This window comes from Pan troglodytes, chromosome 2 (genome assembly GCF_028858775.2).
Source record: "Pan troglodytes isolate AG18354 chromosome 2, NHGRI_mPanTro3-v2.0_pri, whole genome shotgun sequence".
Classification (NCBI taxonomy): domain Eukaryota; kingdom Metazoa; phylum Chordata; class Mammalia; order Primates; family Hominidae; genus Pan; species Pan troglodytes.
Genome location: NC_086015.1, coordinates 65,728,208 through 65,746,585, shown reverse-complemented (window position 1 = coordinate 65,746,585; position 18,378 = coordinate 65,728,208). Strand labels below are relative to the sequence as shown.

The 18,378-nt window shown below is 40.0% G+C and overlaps 1 protein-coding gene and 1 pseudogene across 2 annotated transcripts in view; one reads left to right on the top strand and one right to left on the bottom strand.

Annotated features, from left to right (window-relative positions):
- PTPRG (protein tyrosine phosphatase receptor type G) overlaps nucleotides 1-18,378 on the bottom strand; it is a 733,384-nt gene that overhangs the window by 545,101 nt on the left and 169,905 nt on the right. For both annotated transcript variants that reach the window (XM_516564.8, XM_001174413.7), the window contains exon 2: nucleotides 3,753-3,857. In XM_516564.8, the coding sequence (XP_516564.3) occupies nucleotides 3,753-3,857 (105 nt within the window). The remainder of the gene's footprint in view (nucleotides 1-3,752; nucleotides 3,858-18,378) is intronic.
- LOC747731 (large ribosomal subunit protein uL1-like) lies at nucleotides 9,587-10,315 on the top strand (annotated as a pseudogene).

Genomic DNA, 18,378 nt, shown 5'->3' with positions numbered 1-18,378 from the left:
GCTCACTGCAACCTCCACCTCCCAGGTTCAAACAATTCTCTTCCCTCAGCCTCCCGAGTAGCTGGGATTATAGGTGCCCGCCACCACACCCAGCTAATTTTTGTATTTTTAGTAGAAATGGGGTTTCACCATGTTGGCAGGTCTCGAACTCCTGACCTCGTGATCTGCCCGCCTCGGCCTCCCAAAGTGCTGGGATCAGAGGCATGAGCCACCGCACCCGGCCAGCAAACTTTTTCTGTAAGAGGCCAGATATAGTAATATTCTAGGCTTTTCACCATTACTAGATATTTAATATTCAATATTACTAGATATTCAATATTACTGGAATAGTAACATTCTAGGTCTCTGTCACAACCACTCAGTTCTGCAACTGTAGCACAAAAGCAGCCATAGATAATATGCAATGTGATGGGTGTGCTTGTGTTCCAGCAGAATTTATTTTACAAAACACAGCTGCAGTTTGTAGTTTGCCAACCGCTGAACTTCAGGATAGTCTGCTTAACCCTCATGCCCAAATCCCAACTAGGCACCCCTTGAGAATTATGGCTGAGAGAATCTAACTTGTTCAGCTCTCAGAACTATCCAGTCATTACCCACTGTCAATCGCGACACTTGTGCATTCTAAAACCAACATTAATTGCAGCAAAAGTAATAATAACAGTCTCAAAAATAAGCAAGAAGTAATATTAACAACTTACTTTACGCCAGAGACTATGTTAACGTTTTCTTTTTTTTTTTTTTCTGAGACAGAGGCATGCTATGTCACCCAGGCTGGAGTGCAGTGGGCACAATCTCGGCTCACTGCAAGCTCCGCCTCCCGGGTTCATGCCATTCTGCTGCCTTAGCCTCCCCAGCAGCTGGGACTACAGGCGCCCACCGCTACGCCTGGCTAATTTTTTTTTGTATTTTTAGTAGAGACGGGATTTCACCGTGTTAGCCAGGATGGTCTCGATCTCCTGACCTCGCGATCCGCCCACCTCGGCCTCCCAAAGTGCTGGGATTACAGGCGTGAGCCACTGCGTCCGGCCTATGTTAATGTTTTCACAAATATCATCTCACTGAATCCCTGTAACAATCCTATGTGGGAAGTGCTATTAATATTAATCATTCCCGTGTCACACTTTTCCAACATCGTCAAGATATTAACAAAACTTCGCTTTGAACTACGGTTTGTCTATATGACTTCAAAATTCATACTCTCACACACTGCACCCCTAAAGCACCCATGGCATTATCTTAGGAGGAAATAAGACAAATCAGAGAATTTGAGGCCTCAGATTGAAATCTAGACTATTAAAGCAATCTTTCAGGAACTGCCTGCTTCATTTTGCTAAATTTAGAAACATTTCCCTCATAAAAAATGAGCCTTTTTTTGTCAGTCCCACTTTTCAAGCATTTATATCCAGAGGACTATGCCTGCAGCTAATAGTCCCACATCTCATTTGCTGTGGTTTTAAGGTGCTGGTCTGATGTACCCAAAGTAACAGGCCCCAACTCTTACTTCTTCCTGGCCTTGTTTACACATTGGCCAAATGCTAAGGAATGTCTGTGATGAACTCCAAGCCTTCTTGACATGAGAACCAATACTGCACCACGTCAGCATGAGCCAACCATAGATACTGTCGAATTGTCAGGAAGAACTGTTGCAAGCATAAGAACTTTATACCATCAGTTGATATCTGTCCCATTCTATTCTTCTTTTACTCTTATTTTTTCCATTATGCCTAACAAATGACTTCATTCAGTCTTCCAAACCAGTCCACATCCTTCCAAGCAGTTCCTCAAATGACTCTCCTATCTGATTTCTAGGAAAAAAATCAACTGGAACAAGGGTTCACAAACTATATAACCTGTGGACCCTATCCAACCAGCCACCTGTTTTTGCACAGCCTGCAAAGCAAGAATGGTTTGTATATTTTTTAATGAATGAGAAAAAATCAAAAGAAGAATATTTCCTGACACATGAAAATTATAAAATTCAAATTCCAGTATTCATAAGTAAATTTTTATCAGAGCACAGCCAGTCTGTCCAGAATTGTCAGTGGGTACTTTTAAGCTACAATGGCAGAGTTGGGCAGTTGCAACAAAGACGATATGGCTTTTGATGTTTGTTACCTGGATCTTTTCAGAAAAAGTGTGCCAACTCTTGAATTTGAACCATTAGTCCTTCTACTACTGGAGGCAATACCCAAATTCAGACACAATGCATTCCAGAAATACAAAATGGAGATTTCTGAACTCTACCAAAGTTAAAGACATCAACAATCACTCCATCACAAAGATGGCACCACTTATGGTCATTCTTAACTACATAATGGGAAAAGTTTAAGGGCTTTCATCTCTTCACTGCCATTTGCAATTGGACATGCTAATGGGATATAACTTCCAATTTCCTGACTAACAGCATTATTATTCTAAACTGATGAACTGTAAATAGCAAGCCACTTTGTGCCTCCTCCTGACTGATGTCAGAGCCACAGAGTACAAAATGATAAATTTTCTTTGGGTTTCTTGGCAAGATGCTATATATATGTAATTTTGGCTTTCATCTGCCAATTTCCTTCATTTATCAGAAATGGTGACAAAAAGCCTCTAATTAGATAATTCTAATCACAAGGTACTGGGTGTGATGGAAAACTTCAGAATCACTATCTGTTCACTGCAAAACAAAACAGATAGGATATTCTCCCTGCAGGGGCAGCAGATTTATCAATAGACAAAAGGATGCAAAAAGCCAATAGATAAGGTATAATTAAAGATCAGACCTATAAATTTTACACTGACATAAATTTAACAGGATTTGCTGGGAGAAATTCAGGATTTAAACCCGAGCATCATTATGAAAAGAATACTTTCAGTTCTATATGCAACAACATTGCATAATACATAGATTTATTATTAAGACTAATACTCCATGCCTCCAAGCTCTTTCATAGAAGGAGTTTGAATTATTCAGTGCCAAAGTAATTTCCAAAGTGGTCTATCTTACTCAAGCATTCCTTAATTAGCCTTAATACATTTTCCATATATTTTTGAGCATCAAAAATCTCTTCTAGAAATAACAATCCACCTCTCATATTTTGGGAGTTTTGGGAAGCCTAATCCAGAAAAGTCTATCCCCAGTTTTCGGTCTTCATTTTTGTCCCCTTAAAATGTAAGAAAATTATTTGCAATGTAACATTCAACATAGTTAGAACAATGCTCTCTCCCTTCATTAGCTCAAAGGGTAAAAGTAAAAATAAAAATGAAAAGGACTGCAGATTACCATCGAGTAGACAGCTAAAATATATTCAAAGAACAAGATGTGATTTAAAAATAAAGTTGCATTTCTTGGCTTAGAGCCTAATAGAGCATTCTGATATGTGATGTTTGTAATGTTTAGCAGACATTTAGCAGCTCAAGACTAGCCATATATTTTCTGCTCTCTGAAATCACAGCCCCTGAAAAAACAGAAAAGACAAGACTACGTCTTTCAGAAAATTACAAGTTTGGTACAATAACTCATTAACAGTAAAGTTCAGAAATAAACGCAAATTGAGGGGAAAACAGGTTGAGGGAACAGGTGGTAGAGATAAATTAAGGTGCTTATAACCTTGAGGAAAAACAGGCTCGAATATTTCAACTTTTAGTGAACTACGAAAGATTTGAGCAAACAGAACTCAGGCATAAAAGTGATTCAAAGTGTGCTTTCAAGTGAGTTGAATGGGATGTTAACTGGCCTGCGTGATCTCCATTAGAACAACTGGACTTACCAGAGTAGGCCCAGTACGGGTCGCCTGAAGCCTTGCGCCTGCGGATCTGCACTGCGCTGCCGTGTCTATTCTCGTGCAGGGCCCCAACGTAGCCTTCTGTCAACGCTGGAAGAGAGGGAAACCCACAATGAGACAAACGCAGCACCCCACTGCATACAGGAAGGGTGTCAAATGAACACCATTGGGTGACTTCGTAGAATCATAGTCCTTGAGGATGACTGACTAGAACCAACTTATTTTACAAAAAAAAAAACTATAGGAAAGTCCAGACAAATTATTATTATTAATATTAGGAATTGTTGACAAGGAACCTTTACTTTGTGCCAAGAAGTGCAGTACACTAAGCACTTCATATACATTATCTTAGTTGATTTGCAAAACACCACCAAGCAGTACAAAGGGCCCCAGTAATGGGGCCCTTTTATGGATAAGCAAACTGAAGCTTCAACAACAGAAAGAACTTTAACTTGACCAAGGTCATACGTACAACTAACTGGTAGACTTCGGTTCCAACTGCACATATAAGTTTACGACCTGTGTGTAAAGACCCTCGGGCTCCATTTGATCTTTACAGAGCCAGGGTCATTCTATCTCTTTTACAGATGGAGGAACTAAGGAGCAGAGACACAAAGTAACTGGCCCCAGGTCACCCAGTAGGTATGCAGTAAATGAGAAAACCAGACTTAAGCATCCCTGCATCAAAGCCAGCCACCCAAACACAGGACAATCTGAAACCTAGGAGACTCCTTGTGATTAGTACCAGTCTTCCACATCCTTTGGGCCACTAACAGTCACCTGTGGTGCCAGAAGATATGAAACAAGAAAGCCTCCAAGGCCCACAATGCCCAGAAAAGAAACACTGATTAGTGATGTATATTTGAAATCTCAAAATCATTTCAATCCACCAAGCAACAGCAAAAATACTACTCTCACCCATTATGGAGAGCTTCCAACTGCCTGCTATAGCGTTCAAAGCTCTCTCTTCCCAGCTACCTCACGGATGCGGATTTCTTTTATTGTGAGCCCACACCTGAAAACACTGATGTATAAAAAGACAAATGTCACAGGTGTCTCAAAATCCAAAATGAAACGGAATTATAGGCAAACAATATACCCCAGCTGACTATGATAACATTTAAATGTACCTAAACAAAAGCAAGCATGCTTTCAAAGAGAAAAAAAAAAATTTAAGAAAGTTTTGGGAAGCTGTATATTCAATTGAAGACAAAGATGGGACCAGGAAAACACAACGCATTCTGTATTCCAAATTAGTCAATGGAATAATATCGCCAAGATAGCATTCGCCTTTTAGACAATGTGACAGTCATGAAAAAAACTAAGAAACCTGTAGAGTACTTTATGCTTACACTTCAATTAAAAAGACTAGCATTAAAAGATGTAATGCTTGAACAAAAGTATTCCACAGAGATGAGCCCTTTAGAGGGAAACAAGAATCCTATAAATTCTCAACACACGCCTAAAAAGTAAACCTGATGTCATTTATGTCTGCTCATTGGTCCTCAAAGAAAATTCATATCAAAATCTAAGCTTCCACTCATTTTTCAAGTACAAGGAAGGTTTAGGTGCCTTCCATCCAAACCATTCTACAAATAATTATTCCCCATTAATCCTTCCTCTTTCCATCAAAACAGTGAGTAAAACACTGTCTTGACTATGTTAGTAATAAATGTGGCTTCCATTAGGGTATGTGGTTGAGCCTCAATTTCCTTGACTGTAAAATGGACCTAAAAATGCCAGCCTTCTAAGACTGTTACAAAGATAACGCAAGTTATGGTGAGCAGAGCACCTAACTCAGCACTGGGCATACACTGCTTTTGGTTTTGTTTTTTTTGAAACAGGGTCTTGCTCTGTCGAACAGGCTGGAGTGCAGTAGCAAGATCATGGTTCACTGCAACCTTAACCCCTGGGTTCAAGCAGTCCTCCCAACTTAGCCTCTTGAGTAGCTGGGACCATCGGCGCATGCCACTATGCTCAGCTGATTTTTTATTTTTGTAGCTGATCTTAAACTCCTGGGCTCATGCAATCTTCTCACCTGGTCCTCCCAAACTGTTGGGATGGCAGGTGTGAGCCACTGCACCCAGCCCTAGTGCTTTTTAGTGTCCGACAACATAGTGGAAATTTGCTGTAGAGGATCTGTTTTGTAATAACCATATCCCCACTCCAGCTAGCTGTGTGTCACGCATTGGACAGCTAACCCGCCACCACCAATGTTAGCTCTAGAAGTGAGCCTTGTTTGGTTCAAGCCAGTCAATCACTTTTAACCATTCTCGTGGCCCCAGTGATGCATTCAGGTATGGGAACACTGGCCAGTCAGAGAGATTCTTCTTTCTTCCTGAAGGTATTAGACAAAGTGGAAGCCTCGGGGGGGTGGCTGAGGACCAAGTAAGGGATTAACAGAGGACCTTAAAATTAGAACCAAGCCAGGGGGACCAAAAAATCAATTCTGTTGACAAAATTTAAACTCTGCCAGCCTGGGTAACAAGGCGAAACCCTATCTCTACAAAAAATAAAAAAATTAGCGCGTGTGCCATCCTGGCTAACACGGTGAAACCCTGTCTCTACTAAAAATACAAAAACAAAATTAGACGGGCGAAGTGGCGGCACCTGTAGCCCCAGCTGAGGCAGGAGAATGGCGTGAACCTGGGAGGCGGGGCTTGCAGTGAGCCGAGATGGCGCCACCGCACTCCAGCCTGGGAGACACAGCGAGATTCTATCTCAAAAAAAAAAAAAAAAAAAAAATTAGAGTGTGTGGTGGCACACGCCTGTAGTCCCAGCTACTTGGCTGGCTGAGGTGGGACGATAGCGTGAGCCAGGGAGGCTCAAGTGAGCCGTGATTGTGCCACTCCACTCCAGCCTGGGCAACAGAGTGAGAACCTGTCTCAAAAAAAAAAAAAAAAAAGAAAGAAAGAAAGTTTAATAAAATAACTCAAAATATTTCAACCTTGGACAAAGCTGATTTGAAGCTAGCCCTCTCTGAGGGTCTATTTTTACTGGGACCAGTTTTACCTGCTAAAGCACATTTTTCTGTCTTTTGTACCAAAGAAGATCCTCAAATGACACCCATCGTATGCTTTAAACCATCACCTGAAATCCTGGTCATAAATTTCTCCATCCATAAAAGGCCATTGTTGTACTAGAGCTCTCTTAACCCTGGGCTATTTTAAAACCAACCAACCAACCCTATGCCTTGGACTTCACCCCAGACACACATATACATCACAATGTGGTATAAGGAATTGCACTTGAGCAACAGGACTGCCTGTCTAAAGGTAATTCACTTAAGACAGAAGTAAAAGGTACGGTTCTGCTACATACGACAAGAGGTAACAGAAGGGACAGGGCCATCCCAAGAAGGTAGGTTAATCTTATCTTCCTCACACTACGCAAAGTATTGAGGTACAACGTGGGTTTTCCACAGCAAGGTCAGCATGGGCAGGAAAACTGGCTTCTAAAGTGCATGCTGCATGGCATATGAAGGGCTCTAAGCTCCCTGGAAATAGGGCACAGGCATATTCCTTAACTACTACTGTCAACCTACCACTCACAATGGAAATCAGCGCATGGTGTGTGTTCATCAACAGTGAGGGAATGGCATCCAGGTGCGAGGCTCACGCCTGTAATCCCAGCACTTTGGGAGGCCAAGGTGGGCAGATCATGAGGTCAAGAGATCGAGACCATCCCGGCCAACATGGTGAAACTTCGTCTCTACTAAAAATACAAAAATGAGCTGGGCATGGTGGCGCGCCTGTAGTCCCAGCTACTCGGGAGGCTGAGGCAGGAGAATCGCTTGAACCCAGGAGGCGGAGCTTGCAGAGAGCCGAGATCGCATCACTGCACTCCAGCCTGGCAACAGAGCAAGACTCCATCTCAAAAAAAAAAAAAAAAAAAGAGTGAGGGAATGAATGAACACATGAAAGATCAAAAAGCTGATGGTTTCTGTGTTCTAGAGGGTAGTGATGGTAAGAAAATGTGTGTGTATCTATGCATGTTATGTGCCTGTTTACATAAGCCACAGGCAAAACCACCACCCAGAACCTCACTGACTCTCTAGCCACTGCCCACCTATCACAAACAGCAAACATTTAATACATGAAGCAAAAAGAAAATGGCCCTGAGTGACCAATAAGCAACTCTTTAGGAAGCCAATTGTTCAGAAATGAACAGGGCAGGACTTTTAACCTCGGCACCACATTTTATTTTTTAACTAGATAAACTACTCATTAAAGGTGACTATATTTAGTTTTCCCTTTTATTCCATCTCTGTCAATAATGTGTGACCTCTCCCCCTCCCCTATCTGTAAGAGCATAATCAAGTAATGTGCCACATGATAAAATTTCAGTCAATGAAAAACTGCATATATGATGCTGGTCCCATGAGATTATAATAAGGTATTTTTTACCGTACCTTTTATGTGTTCGGATATGTTTAGATACACAGATACTTACCATTGTGCTACAATTACCTACAGTATCCAGGACGGTAACACGTTGTACAGGTTTGTAGCCTAGCAGCATTAGGCTACACCATATGGTCTAGGTGTGTAGTGGGCTGGCTACTCCATCTGAATTTGTTAAGTACACTCTATGATGTTCGCACAACAAAAGCGTCTGAGGACTAATTATCATTATTACTGGCACTCACATAATTTAAAATAAGACAACATTTTAAGTCCTCTCCTCAAACGCATTTTAATCGACGATGCTGTGATTTTTTTTAAAAACCAACTTTTAAAACTATTATTTGAACAGCAGTCAAAAAGTATATATAGAGTATATTAAGCAACTTAATATTTTATTGGCAAGGAGCAGTGATTTGCAAATAGAAACAGCCTGTGGTTCCCAAGTAAAGATACAGAGTCAGCACACCAAAATTCAATCAATTTTAATACTCTTTGTACTCTTCTAAGCTCAGACAGACAACCAAAGGCGGTGTGGCAATAATATGGTATGGCTATGAATCATGCTATTGATTTTCAATATCTTCTGTGCAGAAAATTAAATTATGCAAATGAATGCCTTTACGGATCCTCACCTTAATGTGAAATTGCATACTTGCTTATGTCAGCAACTTAATTACACAATTAAAAATGGAGCATGCTTATGAAAATATGTAGTTTCACTCTTCAGAATAGACAATAAGTGTAAATCTGCCTATGGTTATCATGTGAATAACAAGAGGGAGGACATGGTGTTATGCAAACATATATTCTACCAAGTGTTACAGCACCAAGCCCACTATGGTTTATGGAGGGGAAGTCGTTTTTCAGTGAAAAGCTTAGGAGGACTTTTATTCATGTTATAGCATAGCGAGAAATTGGAATATCAGTTATGTAAGACACAGGGAAGCCCAGCAGTATATGCTGTACATTGCTGCATTCTCCTCCTCAAAGAGGTCATCTCTAATGACATTTTAACCAACACACACACACACACACACACACCCATGGCCTGACAAACCTGAGCATCAGGAATATCAAATTTAAGTAGTCTGAATAGTGAAATAATGAAATGGGTTTAGAAAGGAAGAATACAGTGACTCCCATCATACAGGAAAATTTGAGTCTCTCGATTTTGACAAGATAAGAGTGGAGATTTCAAAACCAATAGTATTAACTAGCCAATGATGCTTACGTCTCACTCAGCAGGAGGAATCTTAAGTCAAGTTGGTTGCTAGGCAGAGAGCTGAATGAGTGACAGGTATTTTCATCAGGGAGTTTCCATAAACTCTATCTCTTCTCAGAACTTCTACTGAGCCTACCTCATTTCCAGCCCGAAGCAAAAAAAAGATAAAAATATTTCCAGACCCGCTCTTTTCCGGTTAGCATGGCGCGAGATGCCATGAGCAGCAAAGTCTCTCGCGACACCCTGTACGAGGCGGTGCGGGAAGTCGTGCACCGGAACCAGCGCAAGCGCCGCAAGTTCCTGGAGACGGTAGAGTTGCAGATCAGCTTGAAGAACTATGTATGACCTCCAGAAGGACAAGCGCTTCTCGGGCACCGTCAGACTTAAGTCCACTCCCCGCCCTAAGTTCTGTGTGTGTGTCCTGGGGGACCAGCAGCACTGTGACGAGGCTAAGGCCGTGGATATCCCCCACGTGGACATCGAGGCGCTGAAAAAACTCAACAAGAATAAAAAACTGGTCAAGAAGCTGGCCAAGAAGTAAGATGCGTTTTTGGCCTCAGAGTCTCTGATCAAGCAGATTCCACGAATCCTCGGCCCAGGTCTAAATAAGGCAGGAAAGTTCCCTTCCCTGCTCACACACAACGAAAACATGGTGGCCAAAGTGGGTGAGGTGAAGTCCACAATCAAGTTCCAAATGAAGAAGGTGTTATGTCTGGCTGTAGCTGTTGGTCACGTGAAGATGACAGACGATGAGCTTGTGTATAACATTCACCTGGCTGTCAACTTCTTGGTGTCATTGCTCAAGAAAAACTGGCAGAATGTCTGGGCCTTATATATCAAGAGCACCATGAGCAAGTCCCAGCGCCTATATTAAGGCACATTTGAATAAATTCTATTACCAGTTCAAAAAAAAAAAAAAATTTCCAGACCCAAAGCCCCAATTTCTTCCTATAAAAATATCCTAAGAGTCACCTACTACTGAAGATATCAACGCAACTGTTTCCTATGTGCCTCATTTAATTTCCCAGAGCCACCGGACATAGTTTATAAGAATAAATGTTTTTATTCCAGAATAAAAAAGCAGATGTGTATCCCATCTGCCTTAACTGTGTCTTCGGGAGGATTCTGTGTAATCCTTACTCTCAGTGTTTCACAGAAATATTGACTTGCGGGGAAAAAAAGACTTGCAAGCTGTGTTAACTCTTCTGTGTTAATTTGCAGGCTAAACATTTTTCATACAAAGAGCCCGGCTCCTCTGAATACCACATGAAACAGCATTCTTGACATAGATGTTTTCTCTTAAGTTTTACTCTCAGAGAGATGAAAGGGTCACTGAGTCTATATTGAATATGAATAAATGTTGTCACATAATATATCCATAGGGAATATTTTTCCTACAAGATTGCAAATGCATGATTGAAATTAGAGTACAATGAATGTCTTACTGTTTTTGACAAAGGTGGTCCATTTACATATAGATTTGTGTATATGAATGTGAATGGAAGTCTGAGGTGTCCACCAAGAAAAGAAGATACATGGCCACAGAGGATTCCAAAATAACCCCAGCATTCATCCACAACACTGGTTCATCTGACTGTATTGAACCAGCCATGTCGACTTGACCTCTGCTATGTCATTATCTCCTACAGGGAAAAGTGATTATATGACAAAGGTTATGCAAAGGTGAAAGCAGAGTAAGTCTGTGATGAGAACATCCCAAAGTTCCATCTACAATATGGCTGCACATGCTATGATCAAAGCAAAACAGCGTAGTAACACATAAGGGTATTTCTCATTAACTGTATGTCCAATTCTAGGTCATTCCAAAGGACTTAGAAGCCTGGGAGAATAGGTCAGCTTCCATCTAAAATTGAAAACATCAGAACAAAGAAATTCTGGTTCTCCAGTGCCAAAATGAAAACTACTTAGGGTGATGGGTGGGTAGTTCTCATATACGGAGTCCTAGTTCTTCTCCCAGATATACTGCCAAAACATAAGCCAACTAAAAACAAGCAACAGGCACTCACATTGTCAAATCTAGAACGAAGATATCCAGAATGGCAGACAAGCAGTTAAGTAGGTTGTTTATATCTATTTTAACGGCACATACAACAAACAAATTAAAGATCCCTCAAGGATGGTGAAATCTCCATTGAGCACAATTTTCTCTAAATTTTAAAGAGCATTTAAGAACATTAAATCCCACACAATAGTCTAAAATGAAAATCTTTTTTTATGCCTACAATGGGCAAAAGTATCAAATTAAGTTAAAAGTAATTAAATATTCTGATCAACCTCTCATTTCCTTTGTGCCTGTATTTCAATCAGTTGTAGTAAAATGTGCTCGGTGAGTGTCCCAAAAAGTAGACTCAAAAAGTGTGTTCCTTTGTAACCACTGCATTAAAAATGGTCCTTCTAGTTGTTTGTAATACTGAGCTAACCTCAAATACAATAGATTATATTACACTAGATTACCTATTTTATCATATTCAAATATACTTACTGTTTCAACTATAAAAAGTTTTTTTCATCACCTTACAGGAATAAAGAGACCTAATATAGAGCCATGATGTTTTTTAAGTAAAATAAAGTACTAAAACTCAGAGGCAATTCAAGGGAAAGAGGAATCACACAGCAATGTCGTATCCTAGAGGGAAAAACAAACAGAAAAAAAAAGCATTGTAAAAATGAGCTAAGCCAGGCAGAGAACAAAATACTGAAGTCCTCTATTATTTTACTCTTAAATAATGTCAGTTACAAAGGGCAGAATCTATTAAAAAAAATAAATAAGGGCTAAAAGGGACAAAACATTGGAGTCATTCCTCTGCCATTAACTCTGTCAGTTTTAAAACTTCAGAAATTAAAAAATACACACTTTCCAACAGATCTCAGAAAAGATACACTTATAAAACTGATTTATAATGGAGCTCATTATACATTTGTGATGAAAATCTGAAAAATACCATGGTTCCCTCTTTCTCAGAGGCACCTTCCTAAAAAAATCTGGGCTCACGGCATCAAATATCAGACAGAAATAAAATGACTACTCTTTCAGGCCATTTTACTACTGTTTGGTTCTCAAGGAATCAAATCTCCTGATTCTATAATATTACCAGGAAAATGAAGATCAGTGACAGACAGTGTTGGCGTAATATCAAGGGCCACAGACCTCTACTTTCCATTTTACAATTGTGGCATCTCTTTAAATCTTTAATGGCCAACAGAAATGGCAAACAGCAGAGAGATTGCATGCTGGTGGCCACCATGCTGAACACGGCCACCCATCTGAACTTTTGTTTCACCCACTGTACATATATGCATGGGTTTATGTGTATTGCATTAGTTGCCAGTGTGGAAAACCCCAGGAGAGAACACCAATATGTGTATTTTCATTTTTTTAAAATGCGAGAGCTGGGTCATGTTCCCAAATGGCAACAATACGCTATATGAATAGCAAGTAGCTCTTTAGAGAAGAGTCATGAATATCCAGCTAGCTGCCTTCTCCACCCAGTCCCACTTGTTCATTTGTATTTCTTAAAGAGTCCCTGTGGCCATCTGTGTTTGCACCCATGGCCTGGCCCAATCATAAGTTATTAACTAAATCAAGTCAATTATTGCCTATGAGGAAGGCATCATTAAAATTACCATCAATACACAGGCTCATGTAATTCTTCCAGTAGTCCTGTAGCTTAGGTACAATTATTCAGAAAAGGTATGTTACTTACATAAGAACACATAGGTCTGAACCAGATATTACTCTCAATCCTCTATAACTGACACTACACTACAACTATATTTCACAAAATTGAATTTTAGGCATCATAAAAATATCTGTGAGTTAATATGAATAGCTACTCCACTTGCTTAAAGGTAAACAAACATCATAAGTGAAGAATTTCTACATGAGCCTCATAAAACTAAAAATGTAACAATTCCAAAAGAAAGAAGTTGTCTAGGTTAGTCTTTGCACCACTATTGGCAATTGTCTAAGATAAAATCATGTTCCCAATATTATTAACAGTAAAATGTAGAGTGATTTTTCTAACTTCCAATTACAACTACACAAACTTTGGTTATTGTCTATAAATAAGAAAATCACTTCCAAGCCAAGCAGAAATATGTATCAAATTGATCACAACCAGGAACAGATTTCTTTGTTCTTTCTCCACTCCCACTGCTTCACTTGACTAGCCTTTAAAAAAATTTTTTTTTTCAAATAGGCCAAGTCGCATCACTTTGGAAGGCCAACCAGTGAGGAGAGCTTGAGCCCAGGAGTTTGTGACCAGTCTAGGCAACAAAGCAAAACCCCATCTCTACAAAAAAAAAAAAAAAAAAAAAAAAAAAAAAGCAACAGAGCAAGACTGCATCTCGACAAAAATAAAAATAAAAATTAGCCAGGCAAGGTGGTTCCAGCTATTCAGGAGGCTGAGATGGGAGGATCACTTGTGCCCAGGAGTCTGAGGTTGCCATGAGCCGTGATGGCACCACTGCACTCCAGCCTGGGCAACAGGGCAAGACCTTGTCTCAAAAATAAAATAAAAATAAAGAAGTAAGCATTAAGTTACAACTTGAGTTAAGGAAGCAAATAAGAAAGTGACATGTTGATTAATAAATTATCTTGATTCATGTTATCTTTCATTTAAAATGTGTAATTGTGACTGCCTAACACATTTTTATCCATGAGAAATAAGCTTGCAGTGAGCCAAGATTGCACCACTGCACTCCAGCCTGGGCGACAGAGCGAGACTCCATCTCAAAAAAAAAAAAAGCAGATTCATCCAGCAGTTATTTGTCAGTTGTATAAGCCAAATAGAGCACCATGGTTAGTAACTTTGTGCCAAACCCCAAAACAAACAATGTCACCTAACTTTGGTATTTGAAAGAAATAGGCCTTTTATATAGGCCTTTTATATAGTTGAGTCATTTTTACATACACATTCCATGTGAAATATTAAATGAAATAGGGTTTTTTTTTTAATATAGATATAAATGGACAAAGAAGCCCTATTTAAATGTGGTTGGGTACCCATTTTAAAACCTCAGCATAGGCCGGGTGCGGTGGCTCATGCCTGTAATCCCAGCACTTTGGGAGGCCGAGGTGGGTGGATCACAAGGTCAGGAGATCGAGACCACGGTGAAACCCCATCTCTACTAAAAATACAAAAAAAATTAGCCGGGCGCAGTGGCGGGCGCCTGTAGTCCCAGCTACTAGGGAGGCTGAGGCAGGAGAATGGCGTGAACCCCAGAGGCAGAGCTTGCAGTGAGCCAAGATCGCGCCACTGCACTCCAGCCTGGGCGACAGAGCAAGACTCTGTCTTTAAAAAAAAAAAAAAAAACCTCAGCATATCCGCAACCTCTAGCAAAATGTGCCAGGAGCAAGCAGGTGATTAATAATTCCAGAACTTAGAAATGAGTAAGCTTCACAATAACAAAAATATCCACCAAGATAATCCCCAAACATGGTAGATGGTAGAAAACACCCTGAATGCACAAGCCCTAGGACCTGCGTCTGGGGATCAAATACAGGGGACACTCCAACCATGACACCCCTTTGCTTAAAACACCATATCATGAAGGGGGTGGACCTCATTCCAAAACTCTCCCCGGAGTAAACCCAAAGACCTCTGACTTCCAGAGCCAGGTTGAAGAAACCACTTGAACCCTAGCTGGTCAGCCACTCAATAGCCCATCGCCATCTATTCCCCAAGCTTTGGGCTTCTGGTCAGCAAACTATGTACTCCACCTCCAACACCCACCATCTGCTTAAGTAGATCCTAACTCCTGCTTATCAAAAAGATAATTTCTAGGGAGTTTGGTAAGATTTAGGCAAGTTTTCTTGGTCTCTCCATGACAGGATGCTGCCATGGCATTCAACAATATATACTCTACACCGTTCCTGCCCTCTTGGAGCTTCCAGTCCCTGAGGAAGGCAATCAATAAACACATAAAGCAAAACTTGTATAATGGCTGAACAACATGAAAATGAAGTGAAACACACATGATACAGCCACAGAGAATACAAGCGGGGAAAGAATGTACTTAGAGAGAGAGAGGAGGCGGGGAAAGAAACATCATTTGGAGAAAAGAAACATCATTTTAGTTGAGGGCATTGACAGGGAGAGATGATAGGGTTCAAAGACAGGGGAACAGCACATACAAGGATGTTGAGGCAGGAAAAACGGTGGCATCCACCCTGGTAAATCTTGATGAGCTGGTGTTGGGGAGAAGTGGGAGGCTGAAGATGTACCAAGTCAGGATCCTTCAGGACCTTAAAGGAACTTAAGAAGGCAATGAAGAACCAACATGGCAGTCAATATGGTCTGATATATGCCTTCCTTTAAAGCAGCGTTATTGAGATATAATGGTTTTTAGTATAATTACAGACTTGCATAAACCATTACTGTAATCTAATTTTAGAACATTTTAACCAATATATGCTTTGTAAAAACGACTCTGCTGGGCAGGGAACAGATTGGAGGGAGGCGGGCAAGAGCAGAAACAGTGGCTCCTCACTCCGATCCCCAGGGTGAGTCAAGACGAATCATTGTTAAGTGTGTACTTCCACCTGTGCACAGGGGACTGGGGTGGGAGTGCTCCTGGAAGAAAAAGTTTGGAAAGCAAAACAAATATTCAACTCATCTATTTATATTTACTTGGTCAAATGCCTAATGAACGTGCTTTTAGATTTCTTTTGATATTATTTTTACAAACTTCACCTTTGCCCTTCTTCATCTGAATTAGGATTGTTCACAAAATGAACTGCTTAGACAGATCAATGGGGAAAAAAAAAAGATAACAGTTAATGAGAATCAAGCCAAATACAAGTATTCACAGAGAAAATAAGGAAAAGAAAGAATATACATTATTACTAAATTTTCCCTTAGCTATATAGTACCTAAAATTACACTCTTGATATCATACAAGAAAAAATAACTTCCTGCCTGTATGATACTTGTAGAGGTACAGAAGGCTCTACTATGGATTTCAGAGGAACCTTATGTCAGTGATGATTAAAAAATTAAAAAAAAAAAAAAATGGCCGGGCGCAGTGGCTCACACCTGTAATCCTAGCACTTTGGGAGGCCGAGGCAGGCGGATTGCCTGAGCTCAGGAGGAGTTTGAGACCAGCCTGGGTAACATGGTGAAACCCCATCTCTACCAAAATACAAAAAATTAGCCAGGCATGGTGGCATGAGCCTGTAGTCCCAGCTACTCGGGAATCTGAGGCAGGAGAATCACTTGAACCCAGGAGGTGGAGGTTGCAGTGAGCTGAGATCAAGCCACTGCGCTCCAGCCTGGACAACAGAGCGAGATGCTGTCTCCAAAAAAAAAAAAAAAAAAAAATCATTGTTTTAACATGGATGTGAGCATGGCCTCAACCTCAACTCTGCCTCCCAAAACAATTCTAAAAAGAACTTTTCCATAAGTCGGTGTGAGCACATCTAAGTAAAGGCTAATTAATAAATTAAATCTATGGTAAATTGTCTCTGCACAATGAGAAAGACTTTGTCTTTAGCACCTGTTCAGGATGGCTCTATAATCATGCATGTGTATTCAGGGACAAATATGCTTTGGGTAGAAAAATTCCAAATATACTGCTCTCTTCCTCACTCCAAGTCTGTAGGAACATTTCTTCCCCCTCAAACACAGGCCTCTCATCGGCTTTGTTTGATTCAATCAATGTAGGCCTGTCCCTGGCATTTCAAAGGAAAAAAAAAAAAAAAAAACTCAAGGAATTGGGGTTAGTATTGCCCAGGCAACCACTTTAATGTTGCTAGTCAGAATATCCCAGGGCTACAGGTTCATTTTTGTTATCTCCATTTTTATTAGGTGTTAGATTTGCTTCCTTTCCAGCAAGAATGAGGCTGGCTTTGTTCTCTTCAATTGCAGAAAGAAATCATCAGAAGAAATATCTTGCATTTTGCTTTGCTTGAAGAGGAGTTATTAACTTGAAATAACACAATACGAGTCTCAAGGAAAATAATTTAAAAGGGCTATTACAATCTTAAATAAAGTGATTTAATTAAAAAAATTCTAACCACATAAAAATTTTCGCTAGAGCACATCAAGATGGCTAAAGCACTTATCTCTAGGTCTGTTTAAATAGCTCTAAAAGCAATTTCTTAAATTAATTATATGAGGAAAAATGTTTTGCCTTTTTGGGAAGAAGAGCTATTTAACCAAAGTCCTTTCCTGATGAAGAAACTGCAGCTATTAAAAAAGTGGGGTTTGTTTCCTTTCTCTTTTTTGGGTATGCTTTTTCAAAAACCTCCTCTGGCTCTGACCAATTATGCTATAAGATCCATCTGAAGAGTCAGACGGAAAAGCAGTTTCATGACTTTGGAAAGCTCACATTCAAAATTGAAAGTTTCAGTTCAGTATTATTCCCCCCCTCTCAATATCTATTTGTATACAAGAAGCTGGGTGAAATCAATTTCAGGGAGACTTTTCAACTCTGAATTTAAATCCTTTTATGACTCTGCAATACAGTCAATCAAACTTGGGATAGGAAGGAGAACAAAAAAGGCAGTTTCCTTTTTTATTTTTAATAAATACACTAACGTTGAAGAGTCATTTTGTATCTTTGGGGGTTTCCCTATCAGGCAAAATTGAATGAAACGAACTCTTCCTTTGATTTATAGACAGCAAACGAGAAAGACATCTCATATGCAGTAAAATACTCTGGAACAAATTGGGACAACCGGGTGCCAAAGCCCAAGAACCGCAGATCACAGAAATCCTGGGTGAATTCTGAAAAATAAACACTCCTTTAAATATTACTTACAAAGCTTTATTAAATGGATTTGTTCTTAAATATCACCTCTGCATAATCAGTAAGTGAGTATTAAGTGAAAAGGTGAGAGAAATAGATGGTATTAGGAGCAAGTGGAAACCTCCAGTTTTTCTTGCATGCCTGTCCATTCATATTCTGGTTAATGTATTCTTAGATATTTAACATAATGGAACCAAAAAGTAGAAGAGAA